Source organism: Drosophila busckii, chromosome 3R, assembly GCF_011750605.1.
Source record: "Drosophila busckii strain San Diego stock center, stock number 13000-0081.31 chromosome 3R, ASM1175060v1, whole genome shotgun sequence".
NCBI classification, from domain to species: Eukaryota; Metazoa; Arthropoda; class Insecta; order Diptera; family Drosophilidae; genus Drosophila; species Drosophila busckii.
In genome coordinates this window covers 9,282,344-9,297,363 of record NC_046607.1, presented here as the reverse complement: position 1 = coordinate 9,297,363, position 15,020 = coordinate 9,282,344, and the positions used below count along the sequence as shown (strand labels likewise).

The 15,020-nt window shown below is 40.1% G+C and overlaps 3 protein-coding genes across 5 annotated transcripts; all 3 read left to right on the top strand.

The window, feature by feature from the left end:
- The first annotated feature begins 2,795 nt into the window (after positions 1 to 2,795).
- LOC108603265 (acylphosphatase-2) lies at positions 2,796 to 3,584 on the top strand. The gene is made up of 4 exons (XM_017991921.2): positions 2,796 to 2,953; positions 3,018 to 3,034; positions 3,117 to 3,226; positions 3,285 to 3,584. The coding sequence occupies exons 1-4, from the start codon at positions 2,899 to 2,901 to the stop codon at positions 3,397 to 3,399; spliced, it is 297 nt and encodes a 98-aa protein (XP_017847410.1). The 5' UTR covers positions 2,796 to 2,898; the 3' UTR covers positions 3,400 to 3,584.
- A 244-nt stretch (positions 3,585 to 3,828) lies between these two features.
- LOC108603263 (flocculation protein FLO11) lies at positions 3,829 to 13,073 on the top strand. Of its 3 annotated transcripts, none has more exons than XM_017991918.1 (9): positions 3,829 to 3,997; positions 5,201 to 6,166; positions 6,533 to 7,688; positions 8,085 to 8,587; positions 8,656 to 8,967; positions 9,281 to 9,551; positions 9,612 to 9,728; positions 9,955 to 11,692; positions 11,753 to 13,073. In XM_017991918.1, the coding sequence occupies exons 2-9, from the start codon at positions 5,353 to 5,355 to the stop codon at positions 12,356 to 12,358; spliced, it is 5,517 nt and encodes a 1,838-aa protein (XP_017847407.1). In that variant the 5' UTR covers positions 3,829 to 3,997; positions 5,201 to 5,352; the 3' UTR covers positions 12,359 to 13,073. The 3 variants fall into 3 exon arrangements, with proteins under 3 accessions (XP_017847407.1, XP_017847406.1, XP_017847408.1); XM_017991917.1 differs by having other exon boundaries at positions 8,656 to 9,030; XM_017991919.1 differs by lacking the exons at positions 9,612 to 9,728; positions 9,955 to 11,692; positions 11,753 to 13,073 and having other exon boundaries at positions 8,656 to 9,040; positions 9,281 to 9,422.
- Positions 13,074 to 13,456: 383 nt separating this feature from the next.
- LOC108601594 (angiopoietin-2) lies at positions 13,457 to 14,644 on the top strand. Its single transcript, XM_017989494.1, has 3 exons — positions 13,457 to 13,462; positions 13,537 to 13,915; positions 13,986 to 14,644. Exons 1-3 carry the CDS (start codon positions 13,457 to 13,459, stop codon positions 14,642 to 14,644), a joined length of 1,044 nt encoding a protein of 347 aa, XP_017844983.1.
- Positions 14,645 to 15,020: the final 376 nt, after the last annotated feature.

Below are 15,020 nucleotides of genomic sequence, written 5' to 3'. Positions count from 1 at the left end.
ATGATGCAATAATGATGAGAAACTCACAAAGCACAAGCTACAAGATGTATATCAAGTAACACTTAATATCGGCTGCAGGCAATACCACTTAATAATATTGAAAATGATTATAAAAAAAATTATAAATAAATATATATACATAGTATGCTAGACTTGTTGCATAATAGAAATCTTTTGGTAAGCTGCAGAAGATCAAAAGACGAATCCATAAATTGTTAGAGAAGCTTTGATACATAAATTTCCTCTGAATTCCATAAATTGCTGAATTAAATCTTATATGTAAGCATATGCTATAAATTAGTTTAAATTTCATATAAGTTTTGTGTTTTTTTTGTAGTTTTTATTTATCACACATCGTAATGCTTAAGCGTTTTGCTTAGGTGAAAGAAAATTCCGCGCTTATTTCATAAATTAATAGCTTGACAATAAATTGCACAATTCATTGTTGTTGTCGTACTTTTTTGTTTTTTTTTTCTCGTGAGTTTTCGCGCAACGTGTTGCACTTGATGTTTGCTTGCCCTCGTTTTTGGCCTTTCTCAGCTTTGCTGCCACAAATTGCAAACGTAAATCTTTTGCAAAGTTTTGCTGGAAAATCATAAAAAGAAAAAAAGAAAATTTATGAAAACCAATGCCACAACGAATTATAATTACGCTTACAAATACAAATATAAGTGCTTATACACTAGTTAAATAAATAAATAAAAGCTATTTAAATATTCATCTTGTTGCATGGCAAGTTGTAAATAAAATTTCAGTTATAAGGCACTAAACGCATTTCCGCAGCGACTTGAGTAATTCGTTTAAAAGTTTTATACAAGCGCAGAAAAAAAGAAAAAAATGCTGTACCATACACAGTCGAACAATTACATACACACAAACGCACACACACACACACATACATGAACATTTTCTTTTTGTTAAGTAGAATTTTATTTATTTATGAGGGCGTCGCTTGCAGCAACATTTTAACAACGGCTTCACGCGCACAAATTTCATTCACATTTAACTGATTTCTTTATTTTAGCTTAACAGCATTTTTCACATTTCTTAGCTTTCTACAGCTTGCATGAGTAAACGAATTTTCTTTTAAGTTAGCTAAGCAGGAAACTCTGACTTTCCGGTTTTAAAATTACAATCAGATTAAAGCTTTAACAGCTACATTCAGTCTAATTTAGATGCACATGAAACTTTTATATTTACTGAAAGTTTGCCCGCTAAATCCGTCAGCAAGGAGTTAAGAGTATTGCGAATGCCAATTCAATGGACAAACGCACACACACACAGACACTTGTCAGTCTGTTTTGGACTGGCCAGAGCCCGGATAATATGCTCTGTCGCTTCAGCTTTGGAAACTGCATAAAACGCTTTATTTGTAAGGGGCAAATAAAATGAACTGTAACAATATTGATACAGCTGGCATCGAAGGGCCCAGGCACAAAGGAATTGTGCTTCCACCCATGTCTAGACTTCTGCATCTGCATACAATTGTCTGACTGGGTGGTAGGAGAACTTGGCGAAGCGAATCAACAAAGCAGCTTCATTAACCTCTGGCCGCAAAAGTTCAATTTTGTTGTCCAAGTGATTAAAAAGTTTGAACTAGACCCCAGAGCTCATGTGTTTACTTGCTTACTATTACAAATTTGCATATACATACATGTGTATTTATTCAAAGTACAAAGTACATATGTTGGGAAACCAAAACAAAATCAAATACATTTGATTTTCTGATTTTTTTTTTATCCAAATCGCACATATAAAACGTTGAAACGACCAAAGGCAGTAAAAAATGCTATTTGATGTCTATAAATTGAACGATGATCGCTTAAATCCAATAAAAATTTGAATCAACTCCCGTGTGCCAGTCGTATACCCGCCGCGATGGGCGACCACAAATGCAAATTGTGACTGCAACGAGGTTAAAGAGAAAATGATTTGAAAGAGTAGAATGTGTAGATGAAAAATGTGTTTAAAGCTTTCTGCTGGGAATAGCAATAAGTTACAATATTGACAGCTTACAAATAACACAAATGTAAATAATAAATTTAGGGATTACTAATGAACTAAATTATTTTTTGAAAATAATCGTAATGGTTTTAAGACTGGTAAAAAATATTGTTTTAATCAGACAAAATCAATAGAAGTAATTTTTTATTATTATCAGCAAATAATACGCAAATAAAGACAATACAAAACAAGTGGACGCATTAAAGTTGGGCGCAACCAACTTTTATATACACTTCGACTAGGGCATCGCAACAAACACACTCGCGACCTCACGACCACATACACACATAACAGCGATTTAGCTGGGATATAGGAGCACCTACATACAAAATTTGATTGCTCTAGCTCTTATAGTTGCTGAGAAACAGGCACTCATACAGACAGTAATACGGATAGACGGACATGGCGATATTGACTCAGTTTGTCTTCCTGATCAAGAATATATATACTTTAAGGGGCCTGCCACGCCTCCTTCTCCCTGTAACATACATTTGCACAACTTCATGATACCCTTTTTCATGTCAGTGTATAATAAACTTGTACACAGCAAAACTTTAGAGGCCAAGGGCAAACCAACAATTTAAAACAATATGAATTTATACAATTTCTTTTTTTTTTTTCAAGAATTACAAGTACCCGAAAATAATTGTTCTTAGTTAATTATTGAAATATTTTTACATTTAAAAGTTGTCGCCAAATCGGCACGAATCCTAAACTATCGATACTTTTATAAGACAATCATTGTATTATTGAATTCAGTTGACAGCTCTGTTCGCCGTCATGTTGTTTTCATATAAATTCAAGCAAACAAATTTGTTCAAATCTTTCAATGCAATACATATTTTATTAATATTCACATTGCTGACACAATTCTCACAAGTTTCTGGAGATATTATGGCTGCACCGAAGTTGTTCGCTTGCGACTTTGAGGTGTTTGGCATAGTGCAAGGTGTGTAATTTAAAAACATGCTCAAATCAAATTACCTAATTTCCTATCTTGTCTAATTTTGCAGGTGTATTTTTTCGAAAGGTAAGCTCTGCTTCTTAGCTACGGGATAATCAAAAAGTTTGTTGTTATTTATATACATGCTTATATTCATTCACATATTTAGTACACTGAGGAACATGCTAATGCTCTTGGAGTACGTGGCTGGTGTATGAATACAAAGATTGGCACAGTCAAGGGACAGTTGGAAGGAGAGCTTGAGCCTTTGAATCAAATGTAATATACATATATTGAAGAGAAGAGTTTGTTAATACTGACTGCTTCTGTTTTGCAGGAAAGAGTGGCTACAAACTAAAGGTAGTCCCAGCTCCATGATTGAGAAAGTCGAATTTTCACCGACAAAGTCTATAAAAAATTACACTTTCAATAAGTTCTCCATAAGACGCTAAATGTTATTCACCACTAAAATGACTTAAATTCTTATCAATTTAAATCTGTCCATTTCATCTGTTGGCACAGTCAACATGCATAAATACATACTTAAGTATGTAGCCTAGTCAAAACCCTGCATATATTTTTATTTGTTTAAAACCGTTGCAGTAAAATGTGTAAGAATAAAAAGCACTGCACAAAACACAAAACTAAACTATTTTAATATACATCAATGGACAGTAAATATTTCTGTTTCCAGCCAAAACAAAAACAATTGATTACAGAGTTGCATTTAAGGTAGCAGTCTGGTGTTGCCATCTGTTAGAAAGTCACGATTCAAAGTAACCACCAGTACAAACCTTGTAACCTCGTAAGAGTAAGCGAGACAAACGTATAACTGGCATAGCGCACTTTGGTCTGGCAGCACTAAAACGAGTACAGCTCCGAATACACGTCGTTTTGCCAAAAGCGTAGCAGCAGCAAATGAAAAAATATAAATGAGGAAAAAATTTCGTGAAACAAGAACAAGCTAACTAAGCGCGAGCCAGCCTTGTCGCTGCAATAAAAATCAACAGATTTAACTATTGCGAACGTTCGTTACAAGTGTTTGGAATTGTGCGTATTAAAAAAGCAGTAAATTTTTAAGCAATTACAAATTCTTGCGTGCTTCTGTCTGAGCATGTCGGTGTGTCTGCATGTGTGTGTACTCAGTATGTTTGTGTATGTGTAGTTTTTACTGCACAATTTGGTTACTTTCGCGCTGAAAACGTTTTCTACTACTTTTTTATCAAAATGCAAAAAAAACGTTAGAATCACGGTTTGTGTGTGTTTGTTTACAATATAATTAATTATGTTGAAATATGTGGGGCGTTACAATATGTGCGCGCCATACGGTTAGGAGCAGAAACAAAAAAAATATTGTGTAAATAACTGAAAATAGTGCTAGACGTATGTACATGCATATGTATGTGCTAATGTACATAAGTGTTTGATTTTGGCTCTGTTTGTGTGCGTGCACATATATATGTGCATGTGTAAAGGCGCGGACTTAAATTGCCAGCTATGAAAAATTCAATAAACGAAATTACATAAAAAAATCATGGTAAACGACAGCACACGCGCAGTGCGCTCAAATTGTTTATATTTTATTTAAATTAATGTTGCATCATTGCATAAATATGCAGTACATATGTATGATTTTCGAGTGCGCTGCTTAAGATTTCATCAGTAGTTTTATTTGTTCATTTTCGTTCAAAACGGTGCTCCGTCCATGTATTCTATACAGTTTTTATTGCGCATCACTGTGAATGAGCAATAGCAATGGCAATAGGCGCGCGTATTCTGCTCTCTTCTCACACGCGGCAGGCATAGGCTGTCGCGTGTTTGTGTGCCTGCCTCACATACGCATACATGTAGGCATTTACATACATGCATACATACTTATACGCGCGTATATACAGCAATGCCGGAAAGATTGGACTTCCTATAGGCGGCGTATGAAGAGCAAGAACGCAGCCAAAGAATAAGAAAATAAAATAAAAGCAGAAAGCGGCTTTTGGTTTATGTTAAATGCTCTCTTGTTGTAATTGCTGTTATCGTATAAAATACGCTGATAAGCGTTACAATCCCCCCCCTTTTATATAGTATAAAGTAGTAGGCCTAAAGTAACGTGTCGTCTTCTTGTTGTGTTTGTGTGTGTGTGTGCCTGTGTAATTTGTAGCACAAAAACAAAGCGTGCCGCAACTCGGTGTCAGTTTAAAATAAAAATTAACAAAACTAATAGTAAAATACAATTCATTTTGTTGAATCAATTTTAAGCGATTGCAAGCCGTCCAACGAGCCACCCCAAAAGTGAAGCAACTTTATAGATAACTGTAAAGACAAATTTTTCTGCAGGCTCTCGGTCCATAAGCCAGTAATGCAGCTGGCTTGGGCCTGGCAATAAGCAGAGACAGCGGTTCCTCTTAATTATGGCACCAGCCCTCACCGCTGAGCCATTGAGCCCAAAGGACAAGCTAACAAGCAACGCCTCGCCAGCCACAGGCACGCGACAATCGGTTCGCAAATTGGACAACGAGACATCAAAGAAGCCAACAGCAGCAGCAAAAACATTATTAACAATTAAAGCAACAACAACGCGTGTAACGCGATCTAAAGACGCAGCTCAGCAGCTCTCCAATTCCAATTCGCCCAACAATCGGCGTAAAGCCAACAGCAGCAACAGCATCGAACCTAAACCGAGTGATGATCAAATGGGCCTGAGCACTGCAGCCACACATGCAAGCAGCGATAGCACCGCAGCCTCCAGCAGCAGCAGCTCCGTAACGCCTCAGTTGCCAGCAGCGGCGGTCACAGTTGCAGATGTCGCCCATGCTGAGCATAATAATAACAATAACACCTGCAAGGATAGCTCTACAACTGCTGAGCAGCTGCTGGCGAATCTAACGAGCAATTTTGAGGAGGCCATTACGGCTGAAATTTGCCTGCGCAAAACTCTGCCCGAGGTGAGCATAAGCAAGGAGCAACCAAACGTCACATCGGTCACAGCCACAGTCACCGAGGCAGAGACAATTCAGCCTGTGTCTATGGCAGAGGCAACTTCTCAATTAAGCAACGTTGATGCAGTAGAAGAGACAAAGTCAAACACAGAGGTAACGCTACCACAAAAACCATTGGATATCCAGCAGCAGGCGCTACTACCCACATTGGCATCAGTTGTTTTGGAGGAACAGGTGCAGCAGGATTCTTTGCTTGCAGTAGCTGAAATCCCGGACAGTCTTGAGGGTAAGCATTTAGATCTGGCTTTGTTATCTATGTATGGGTTGAAATTCTTGTCTTGAGATGCGTTTTGCGCGCTGGTTAATGAATCTTCATATATTTGGGATTATTTTTATTGATAGTGAAAGGCTTTTGTTTTTGACACGTTCAGTTGGAATTTGTTTAAGACCAGGCGTATGTTTAGCTTTTGTTTATATACATTTTTCTACACAATATGCGCACAAAAAACATTAAAAATTGAATTTTAAAAGTGACATTAACATTTCCTGTTAAGCCAAAACATAAAAGAATGAGCTAAGAAAATGTAAAATCTTATTGAAATTTTGCAAATTAATCAATTTCCTAATTGAATATTTTACTTTATTTACGCAGAGCGTCTAAGTCAATTGGATGGTGACATTAATGCGGCAGCACTAGTAGCAACTGTTCCATTGCCCACTACGCCCAACCGACAGCAACTGCAATTGCAGCATGCGCAGGAGTTGCTTGTGTCACCGCAGCACACGGCTGTGCGGCAGTCTGCAGCGCTGTTGACGCCGCAGAGTACAGCAGGCTCTTCCATAAATTTCCTAAGAGATTCCAGCACAGTGCTAGAGGATCAGGACATTGAGGAGGTGCTTAAGGCGCTTAAAACCTTCGATGGAGCACATGTGAATCCGGATACAATTTGTGATTTTAATATTTTTAATTTTCTCAACAATGAGGAGGATGTAGCAAATGTTGCTGCCACAGCTGCCGTTTTGCCCGCAACGACAGAAGCAACAATACTACCGGAGCCAAGCAGCCACATAGAGGAGCTTGTCAAGATACCTTCACCTACTCCCAAGCCACGTCCCTTGCAAGAGTGTCATGCCGAACTAGAGGAGGAGCGTCATGTGATTAACCGTAAATTGGAATTTTTGCTGCGTCGCATGCGCAAGTTCCAAGCACGTTATATGTGCCGGCATGTCAGCGATGAGACGGCGGGTGTACTGGAATGGTCCGCTCGAAGTTCACACAAAGCAGCACCAGTGGCAGCGCCAGTGCGTAGCACTAAGCTCAGCGACCAGCAGGATACTGTCATGTCCATTGTGGCTGGACGACCGGGCTTAAGCTTTTGGGAGGAGCAAACCAAGCAGCCACTGCCTGCCACACAAATGTGCAACGTGCTGCGGCACATAGATGCCGTGGCCCGCAAGCAACAAATATGCCACACAATTGGCAGCGGCTCAGCCTCACTGGCGTCTTCCTCAGCCTGGTACAGCAGCGGCACGGCGCAGCCGGGCAAACGTGCTCGCAAGACACAAGCTACGGCCGCAGTAACAGCAACAGATGCGAGCACTGCTGCTGCGCCGCGTCCCGATGAGATTGTGCCCATTTATGATAATTATGTTACCAGCGAGCTAACGCATGTGGCAGGTTTGCTGCACACCGAACTGCGCGAGATACAAAATGCTATTGATTCGGATGCCACAGAGTCTAGCTCAGGCGGCGAATCAGCCGACGAGATGGTCAACTACAATAATTCCCAGCAGCAGTCATTGCCAATGTGAGTGCATATATGTATAGATTAGTCCATATCATTAAGTTCTAACAATATAGAAAAGTACCAAAGTATGTTCAGCGTATCGGGTCAATGTGTATATTTCAAAAGATAGAAATAGTTATTAGGGTCTGTACTTTGATTTTGATTAAAAGAATCAATTCAATTCAAGTAGTAAAAATTTTGATTTTAATAGAAACCAAAATTGGGGTTGCTCCTCGCATCTAAATAAAGAGAATATTAAATGCAGCTTAAAACTATTTCTAAGTCATATATTCCGAGAATATGTAGATCAATAATTGGAATTTGTAGGGGGTTTACTTCTATTTACTCATAAATTTGATGATAGGAAAGACTATCGAAATTATCTCAAATCTCACTCTCTATATCTCTTTGTTCCAGTGAGCGTCGCGCAGTTTGGCGTTACTCACAGGATCGTGCTGCGATTGCGCTGCGCTGGTCCTGGCTCTGTACCCAGATAGCCGATCTGGAAATGAAAATACGGCAGCACAGCGATGTATATAATGACTTGGGTCGCGCGAAGGGCGTTGTGCTGCTGGAGGAAACGCCTGCGCCTAAGAATGGTTATAAGGAGCAGCAGCCAGTACCTATGGAACCGGAGGAAATCGGTGCCGACTATTTATGCAGTCGCGCTCGTCCCTTGGTGCTAAACGAGTTCCGTAAGCGCAAACTCTTCCAGACCACCAATATGCATACAATATCTAAGAAGGTGGCGCGACCGAGCAGCATTAAATGCGGTTGCCAGTGGCCGCAAGTGCCTTGCACTCTTTGCACCGGACGGCCAGATCCGACAGCGCCGCGTGATCTGCCCGAAACCATGATGCCTCAGAATCGTGTTGCATTGCTTGATGCGGGATATCATCCAGTGCTTAGCTTTCCAATTGGTAAGTTTGCCGTTTCCTTAAAGTATTTATGTCTATGATTCAACAATGGGTATGTGCTCAATTTTTAGATGTATGCCAGTCGTTGCATTTGGAGGCAATTGGTCGACAGCCGGATTGGCAATATCGCGTAATGCGCAGTCAGGCCAAAGCGATTGTTAAGAGCGTCTGGAAAGCGGAGCGTGAGGCACTTGCCCAAGCTGGAGGCGCTGCTGGCAACAGCACGCGACGCGGCGCTGAGACAACCAAACGTCGTTATGTGCGGCGCAAAGAACGCAATAATAATAATAGAAACAACAATAAGCAACCGCAACAACAACAACAACTGCAGAAACCACAAAGCGGCGCTGGAACAGCTGCAGTTGGATTGGACAGTGGAAATGGTACTGGTACTGCAACTACTTCTTCTTCTTCTACGCCTACTACAACGCCACTTGTGGCCAACAGTAAATTATTGTAAACATGACAAATTCGATAATTGTTTATTAACATAAAACAACAACAATTTTGCATCTCTCTTTTCTTCTTTTTTCGTTTCTTTACGTTTTTATTTATGTTTACTATCAAAAATGGCACTGGCTAAACAACGCACACACACTCTCCACACATCCACAAACAAACAAACAAAAATTTGTTTCATTTTGCAACTTTTGTTGTCGTTTCCTTCGTCTCATTTTGTTACGCACTTTGCTGCAGTGAACAAAACGCCACATCAGCCAAGCGACGCCTCGAGTCTGAACTTGAATGATACTCAGCACCAGCAGTCACTTCCTTATAAGCATAATCCCTCACTGATCTCCAGCGGCGGCAACAGCGGCACCAAAAAGTCACGCCAATCAACATCACAAAGCACCCAGCAGCCAAGCGGCGCTGATGGCAGCCTATCAACAACTGACCCGCGCTTGCAGTCAGCGCAGAATAGTCGTCGCACTTCTGCCGAAGCTCGGCCAGCAAAAGTCAGGCAGCGGTATGTTAATATGTCAGGCTTTAAAAAATCTATTAATTATAACATTATCTATCCTTCCAGTCCTACGGTGCGACGCAGTCGCCTTATTTATGATATAGACAACATCGTGATACCGCATAGCATAGCAGCACAGACGCGTGTAGAGATTTTACCTTATAAGGAGATACCTACACCCAAGTAAGTGCAATGGCATTTGCCAATTTGTGGATTTAATGATCTGGTCGATTTTAATTGTTCGTAAAGCTTTTAGAGGACATCAGAATAGCAGTATAACAAGCTTTATCAAAATTTTAACAGACTGCTTAAAAAGCTATTTCGAGAAACACCGCGTAATTCCATAATCAAACTTTAGAAATGTAAAACTTTATATTTTTAAATAATATTTTTAATGTCTTTATTTTAGATGGCGCAAAGTGGACAATGAAGCGGAAAATAAACAACCTTCAAACGAGCACAAACCAAAACGCTTGGATATGGTGGATAAAGTGGATAAAAGTGCTCCAAAAGCAGATGAGTTGAAGCCAAAAGATAAAGACAAAAGCTCAACTTCAAAATCAGCAAAGAAGGCGAAGCTCGAGTTAAAAACAGATGTTAAGTTGAACGGCAAGCTTGCGGAAGTTCTCAGTAATGGAGTAGCAAATGGTGTTGGGGCGAAGAAACAGCGAGCCCACGATAAAAATAAAAGAAAACACCATGAAGTTGCAAAAGAAAATGCCACAGAGTCGGCATCGGCTGCAGAGCAAAATATTCCAGAAGAAAAAGTAGAGTTGGTCAATGGCGTCGAGTTGAAGAAACACCGTGCTCATGACAAAATTAAAAAGAAAAGAAAACATCATAAAGTAAGAAAAGATACTGCCAAAAAGCTAACAACGGCTGCTGAGCACAAGATTTCAGAAGATACTATAGTGTTCGAAAATAGCGTCAAGCCGAAGAAACACCATGCCCACGGCAAAAATAAGAAGAAAAGAAAACATCATAAAGATGCAAAAGAAACTGCCACAGAGCCGACAAACGTTGCTGAGCATAAGATTCCAAAAGAAAAAGTAGAGCTGGCAAATGGCGTCGAACCGAAGAAACACCGTGCTCATGACAAAAATAAGAACAAAAGAAAACATAAAGCTGCAAAAGATACTGCCACAGAGCCTACAACGGGTTCTCAGCAAAAGATTCCGGAAGAAACTGCAGAGTCTGCTGCTAAGCGACCAAAGCTAGAGGACTGCAGCAAGCTTGAGAAAGACTGCAAATCAAAAGACCAGAAGGTTGTGGTGCCAGGTGGCTTGGCTGAGAGTAAAGAAAAGTTGGACCAGAAACATGTTAAGCCAGCGTTGGCTGAGGGTCTAGAAAAGGTCGACCAGAAATCTTTGAAGCCATCGTTTTCTGAGGGTAAAAAAAAGGTGGACCAGAAAGCAGTGAAGCCACCGCTCGCTGAGGATAAAGAAAAGGTGGACCACAAGGCTGTTAAGCCAGCGCTCACTGAAAGTAAAGAAAAAGTTGACCAGAAAGATGTGAAGCCAGCGTTCTCTGAGGGTAAAGAAAAGATGAAGCAGAATGATGTTAAGCCAGCGTCCGCTGAGGGTAAAGAAAAAGTGGAGCAGAAAGATGTGAAGCCAGCATTGGCTGATAATAAGAAAAAGAAATCTGTGAAGACAGCGTTGGCCGAGGATAAAAAAAATGTGGACCAGAAAGAGGTGAATGCCATGTGCGCTGAGAGTAAAGAAAAGGTAGAGGAGGATATCTCCGATGAGGCCTATATTGTGCGACATCAGCTTGCACTTGAAGAAGAAAAACGTCGCTTCGAGACATTCTTAAAATTCCCCTGGACCACTCGCTCGCGTGCCAATCGACGCACAGATAGTCGCGCCGAATCGAGTGGTGCCAAATCGAGCGAAGCCAACACACCAGGTCCGGCATCGCCAGCCACATCGAGCACCTCACAGTTAGTCGGACCAGCTGCTGACAATGAGAGCCTACCATCGCCGCTAGTACAAACAGCGAAAATGCAACATCCGCTAGATGCACTGCACCCTCCGGTGGGGCACACAGTTGAATCAGTAGCTGGTAAGCGCCAGGAGCGCCGACGCACCACATCCAGCAAGCTAAAAGAGCACGAGCGTCGCAGTGCCACGCCACATAGAAGAGAAGTAAGTACAGCTACAATATAGAGTTGCGAAAGGAATTATAATCTCTGTGATTTTGGATAGATACGGCAGCAGGCTAATCACGAGCAATCGCCTTTTGAGACGCTGCAATTTCCACTCTCCGATGAAGTCTATCAGCGTCTATTGACGGAAATGTATGCCGAACCGAAAGTTGCGGCTGCACCACCGCCAATCAAGCGGGTAAAGAGCAAGTCTGTATCCTCTAATGGCGGAGATGGTAGCTCTTCCAATGTGCCCCCAGCCAGTCGGCGGAGCAGCAAAGCAAAGGCAACAACAAGTCTTAGCAAGTTGGCAACATCAGCTGTAGTGAAGCAAAATGGCGGGAGCGTTCAGGGGAAGATGCAGCAGCCGCCGCCAGTGGCAAAGCAGCTGCAGAACGATGATGACGAAGACGACGACAACGTGGACTATGACCCAGCCGAGTTTGAACAAGAGCTATTGCTGGAGGAGGATGATGAATATCATTATTTGGCAACGCCAGATGATGTCCAACTGTTGGCTGACAATAACGACGTGGATTTGAGCGAGCAGATCGGGCTCGACGATGATGAGCTGGGTGATGATCCATTCATGGACGATGACCCGAATGATCCCGAATGGAAACGCAGCATTGCTGTACGCAGCGAACGCATTCGTAAACGTGTCTGAGCGAGCAACAAAAAAAGCGAAAATGAATTTCAAAACCTTTAAGATTATTTCGTCAAACTTTTCTTAAAAAAAACAATGCCTTGGGGTAATGCTTGCTACTCAAGCGCGAGAGTTAATCGTTTAAACTAAATTGCGTTTATCAACATAATTATAACTGCAGCTGGGCGTTACTAAGTTATTTAGTTTTAAAAATCAAAAGAAATATTAAAGAAAACAGCACACACACACTCACACGTAACGGGTAACGTACCTTACGTTGTAAATATAGAGCTTTAGAATTAGTTTATATATTATAACTGTACATGAAATTTATGGATAAAGTCAATGCTAATTTTAATAACAATACAAATAGCTTACACGCATACACACATGAAAATGGGCAACACACACACACACACATGGGCTACAAGCCAAAAGTGCGCTAACTTTAAATATATATATAGATATTTTAAAGAATTATGATAATTATTATAAAAACGTGAAATTGTTAAAGCTAATTTCTATGTATTTTGCGCAACTTCAAAATAATTAAATATAACTGCGCTCTGCCTCCCCTACAGCTACTTTATGTATGATTTTCAACGTAAAACAAAGAGCACTAATAATAGTATCTAACTAAGTGCAAAACTTTTGAATTCTTGTATTTAATTATTTAGGCGATATCATTTACATTAACCACTTTTTAAAACAATAGTCACTTCAATTTTCAACTTGAACATAATATAAATACGTGAAATGTTTATATAATTTTATTAACTTTTAAAGATTATTATATGGCTTCTGTCTGTAGCAAACTCATATGTAAAGCTGTTAATTTTGGAAAAAGGAAAATATGTGAAATGTGTACTTGCAAACACTGAGGACATTAAAAAAAGAGAAAAAAAATACAAAACTATATTCTTAAAAACCATTAAAAGCAAAGCAAAAAAATTAAAACTCACATTTGTTTGGTAATTGTTAACACATGTTTGTGGCGGGGATCAGCTCAACAGTTTTGATACAATAAATATTAGTTTATAATAGATGATTTGTTCATGGATCACAGATGTCTACAGCCATGTGCTTCAGTTTCAAATTATTCACTGAACAGCAAAGAAGATGCTGGTAAGCAGACGAACAATTAATTGATTGCTAGCAACTACTACTAATAGTTCCGTAACACTTTGAATCCTGCACAGCTATCAACATTGTTTCTACTTATGCTTGCGAGTTCAGTGCCAGTGCCTGCTGAGACTGCACTGCTGCAGCTGGAGGAGCAGCTGATACTTATAAGAAACGCACAGAGTGTGCAATATCAGAAGCTAATGGATTTGGATTTTATGTTTAATCAGGCGGTCAGCAAGCTTAGCCTGCAACGCGACGAAGCTGAAGAGTTTGCCAAAACTGAGTTTACTAAAAACAATAAGGTGCTGCATAGAGTGGAAAAGAAAGTTAAACAATTGTTGCAAAATTTCAGCTCGAGTCAAGATGAAATGCAGAGGTTGCTGAAACTGTTGATTGCAAATGTACAGGAAACAAAGGAGACACAGCCCAGCGTCATGACACGATTTGAGGATGGTAAGTGTTTTATCTATTAGATATAAGAAACTTGACACTCACCTGTTTTTGTTTTTGTTTTTGTTGCTAGTGTACATACAGCCTGTCGTAGCGGATTGCTCTGAATTGGATGAACAACAGCGTCTGGATGGTGTTTACAAGTTGCTGGAACCGGAGCTAAATGAGGTGCAGCGAGATTTGAACGAACGTCATTGTGTGTTTGCCACGTCTGGCACTGCATGGACGGTTATACAGCAACGTAACGAGTCGCATCCATTGGTTAGTTTTCAACGCAGCTGGGATGAGTATCGTGCTGGGTTTGGTAGCTTGAATGGAAACTTTTGGTTTGGCAATGAATTTATACACAAGATACTATATCGCAATGATTATGTGCTGCGCATTGAGCTAGAGGATCAGACGAAGTTGCGAACATGGGTCGAATACGAACTCTTTCGATTAGACAGCGAAAGTTACTACTTTGAACTTTTGATTGGCAATATAAATAACAATAGCACTGCTTTGGATGCACTGACATATCACAATGGTAAGGCTTTTAACAGCTCTATTGGCTGGTGGACCGATCATAAACTGGCAGCTAAAGGCAAATCCAATTTAAATGGTCAGCAACTTATTTGGGGCAATAACTATAACACTTCACTGATTTCATCACGTATGCTAATCCGGCCGCGCAAGTGCAACATCCGCGTGAATGAAAAAGAGTACGACGAGGATTCGACTTTTGGCTTGTAGATTTCAACTTGGCCAAGACTATATATTTGTATTCCACGTACGATAGCTACAAATAAACGTTACCGCCGATTTGGCACTACTGGGTAGTGCTGGAAGAGACATCGATACAACCATCGATACGACACTATATTCCAAATTCTTCAAGCTATGATTCTAAGCTTTTATTTAATATCTAGAGAGTTTTGTAAAATATTAGCTAAAGCATGAATACCGAATACACTTAATAAATAATAAAGTTCTGTTGTTCTACATTAAAAATGATTTAAACATATGATCTTTAGGAAAGCACTATACATCGCTATAAATACCATAAACAACATCGAACTATCGTATGGCTTTGACATTTTGAAGTTTGTGTTTCTTGGTTACACTGTAA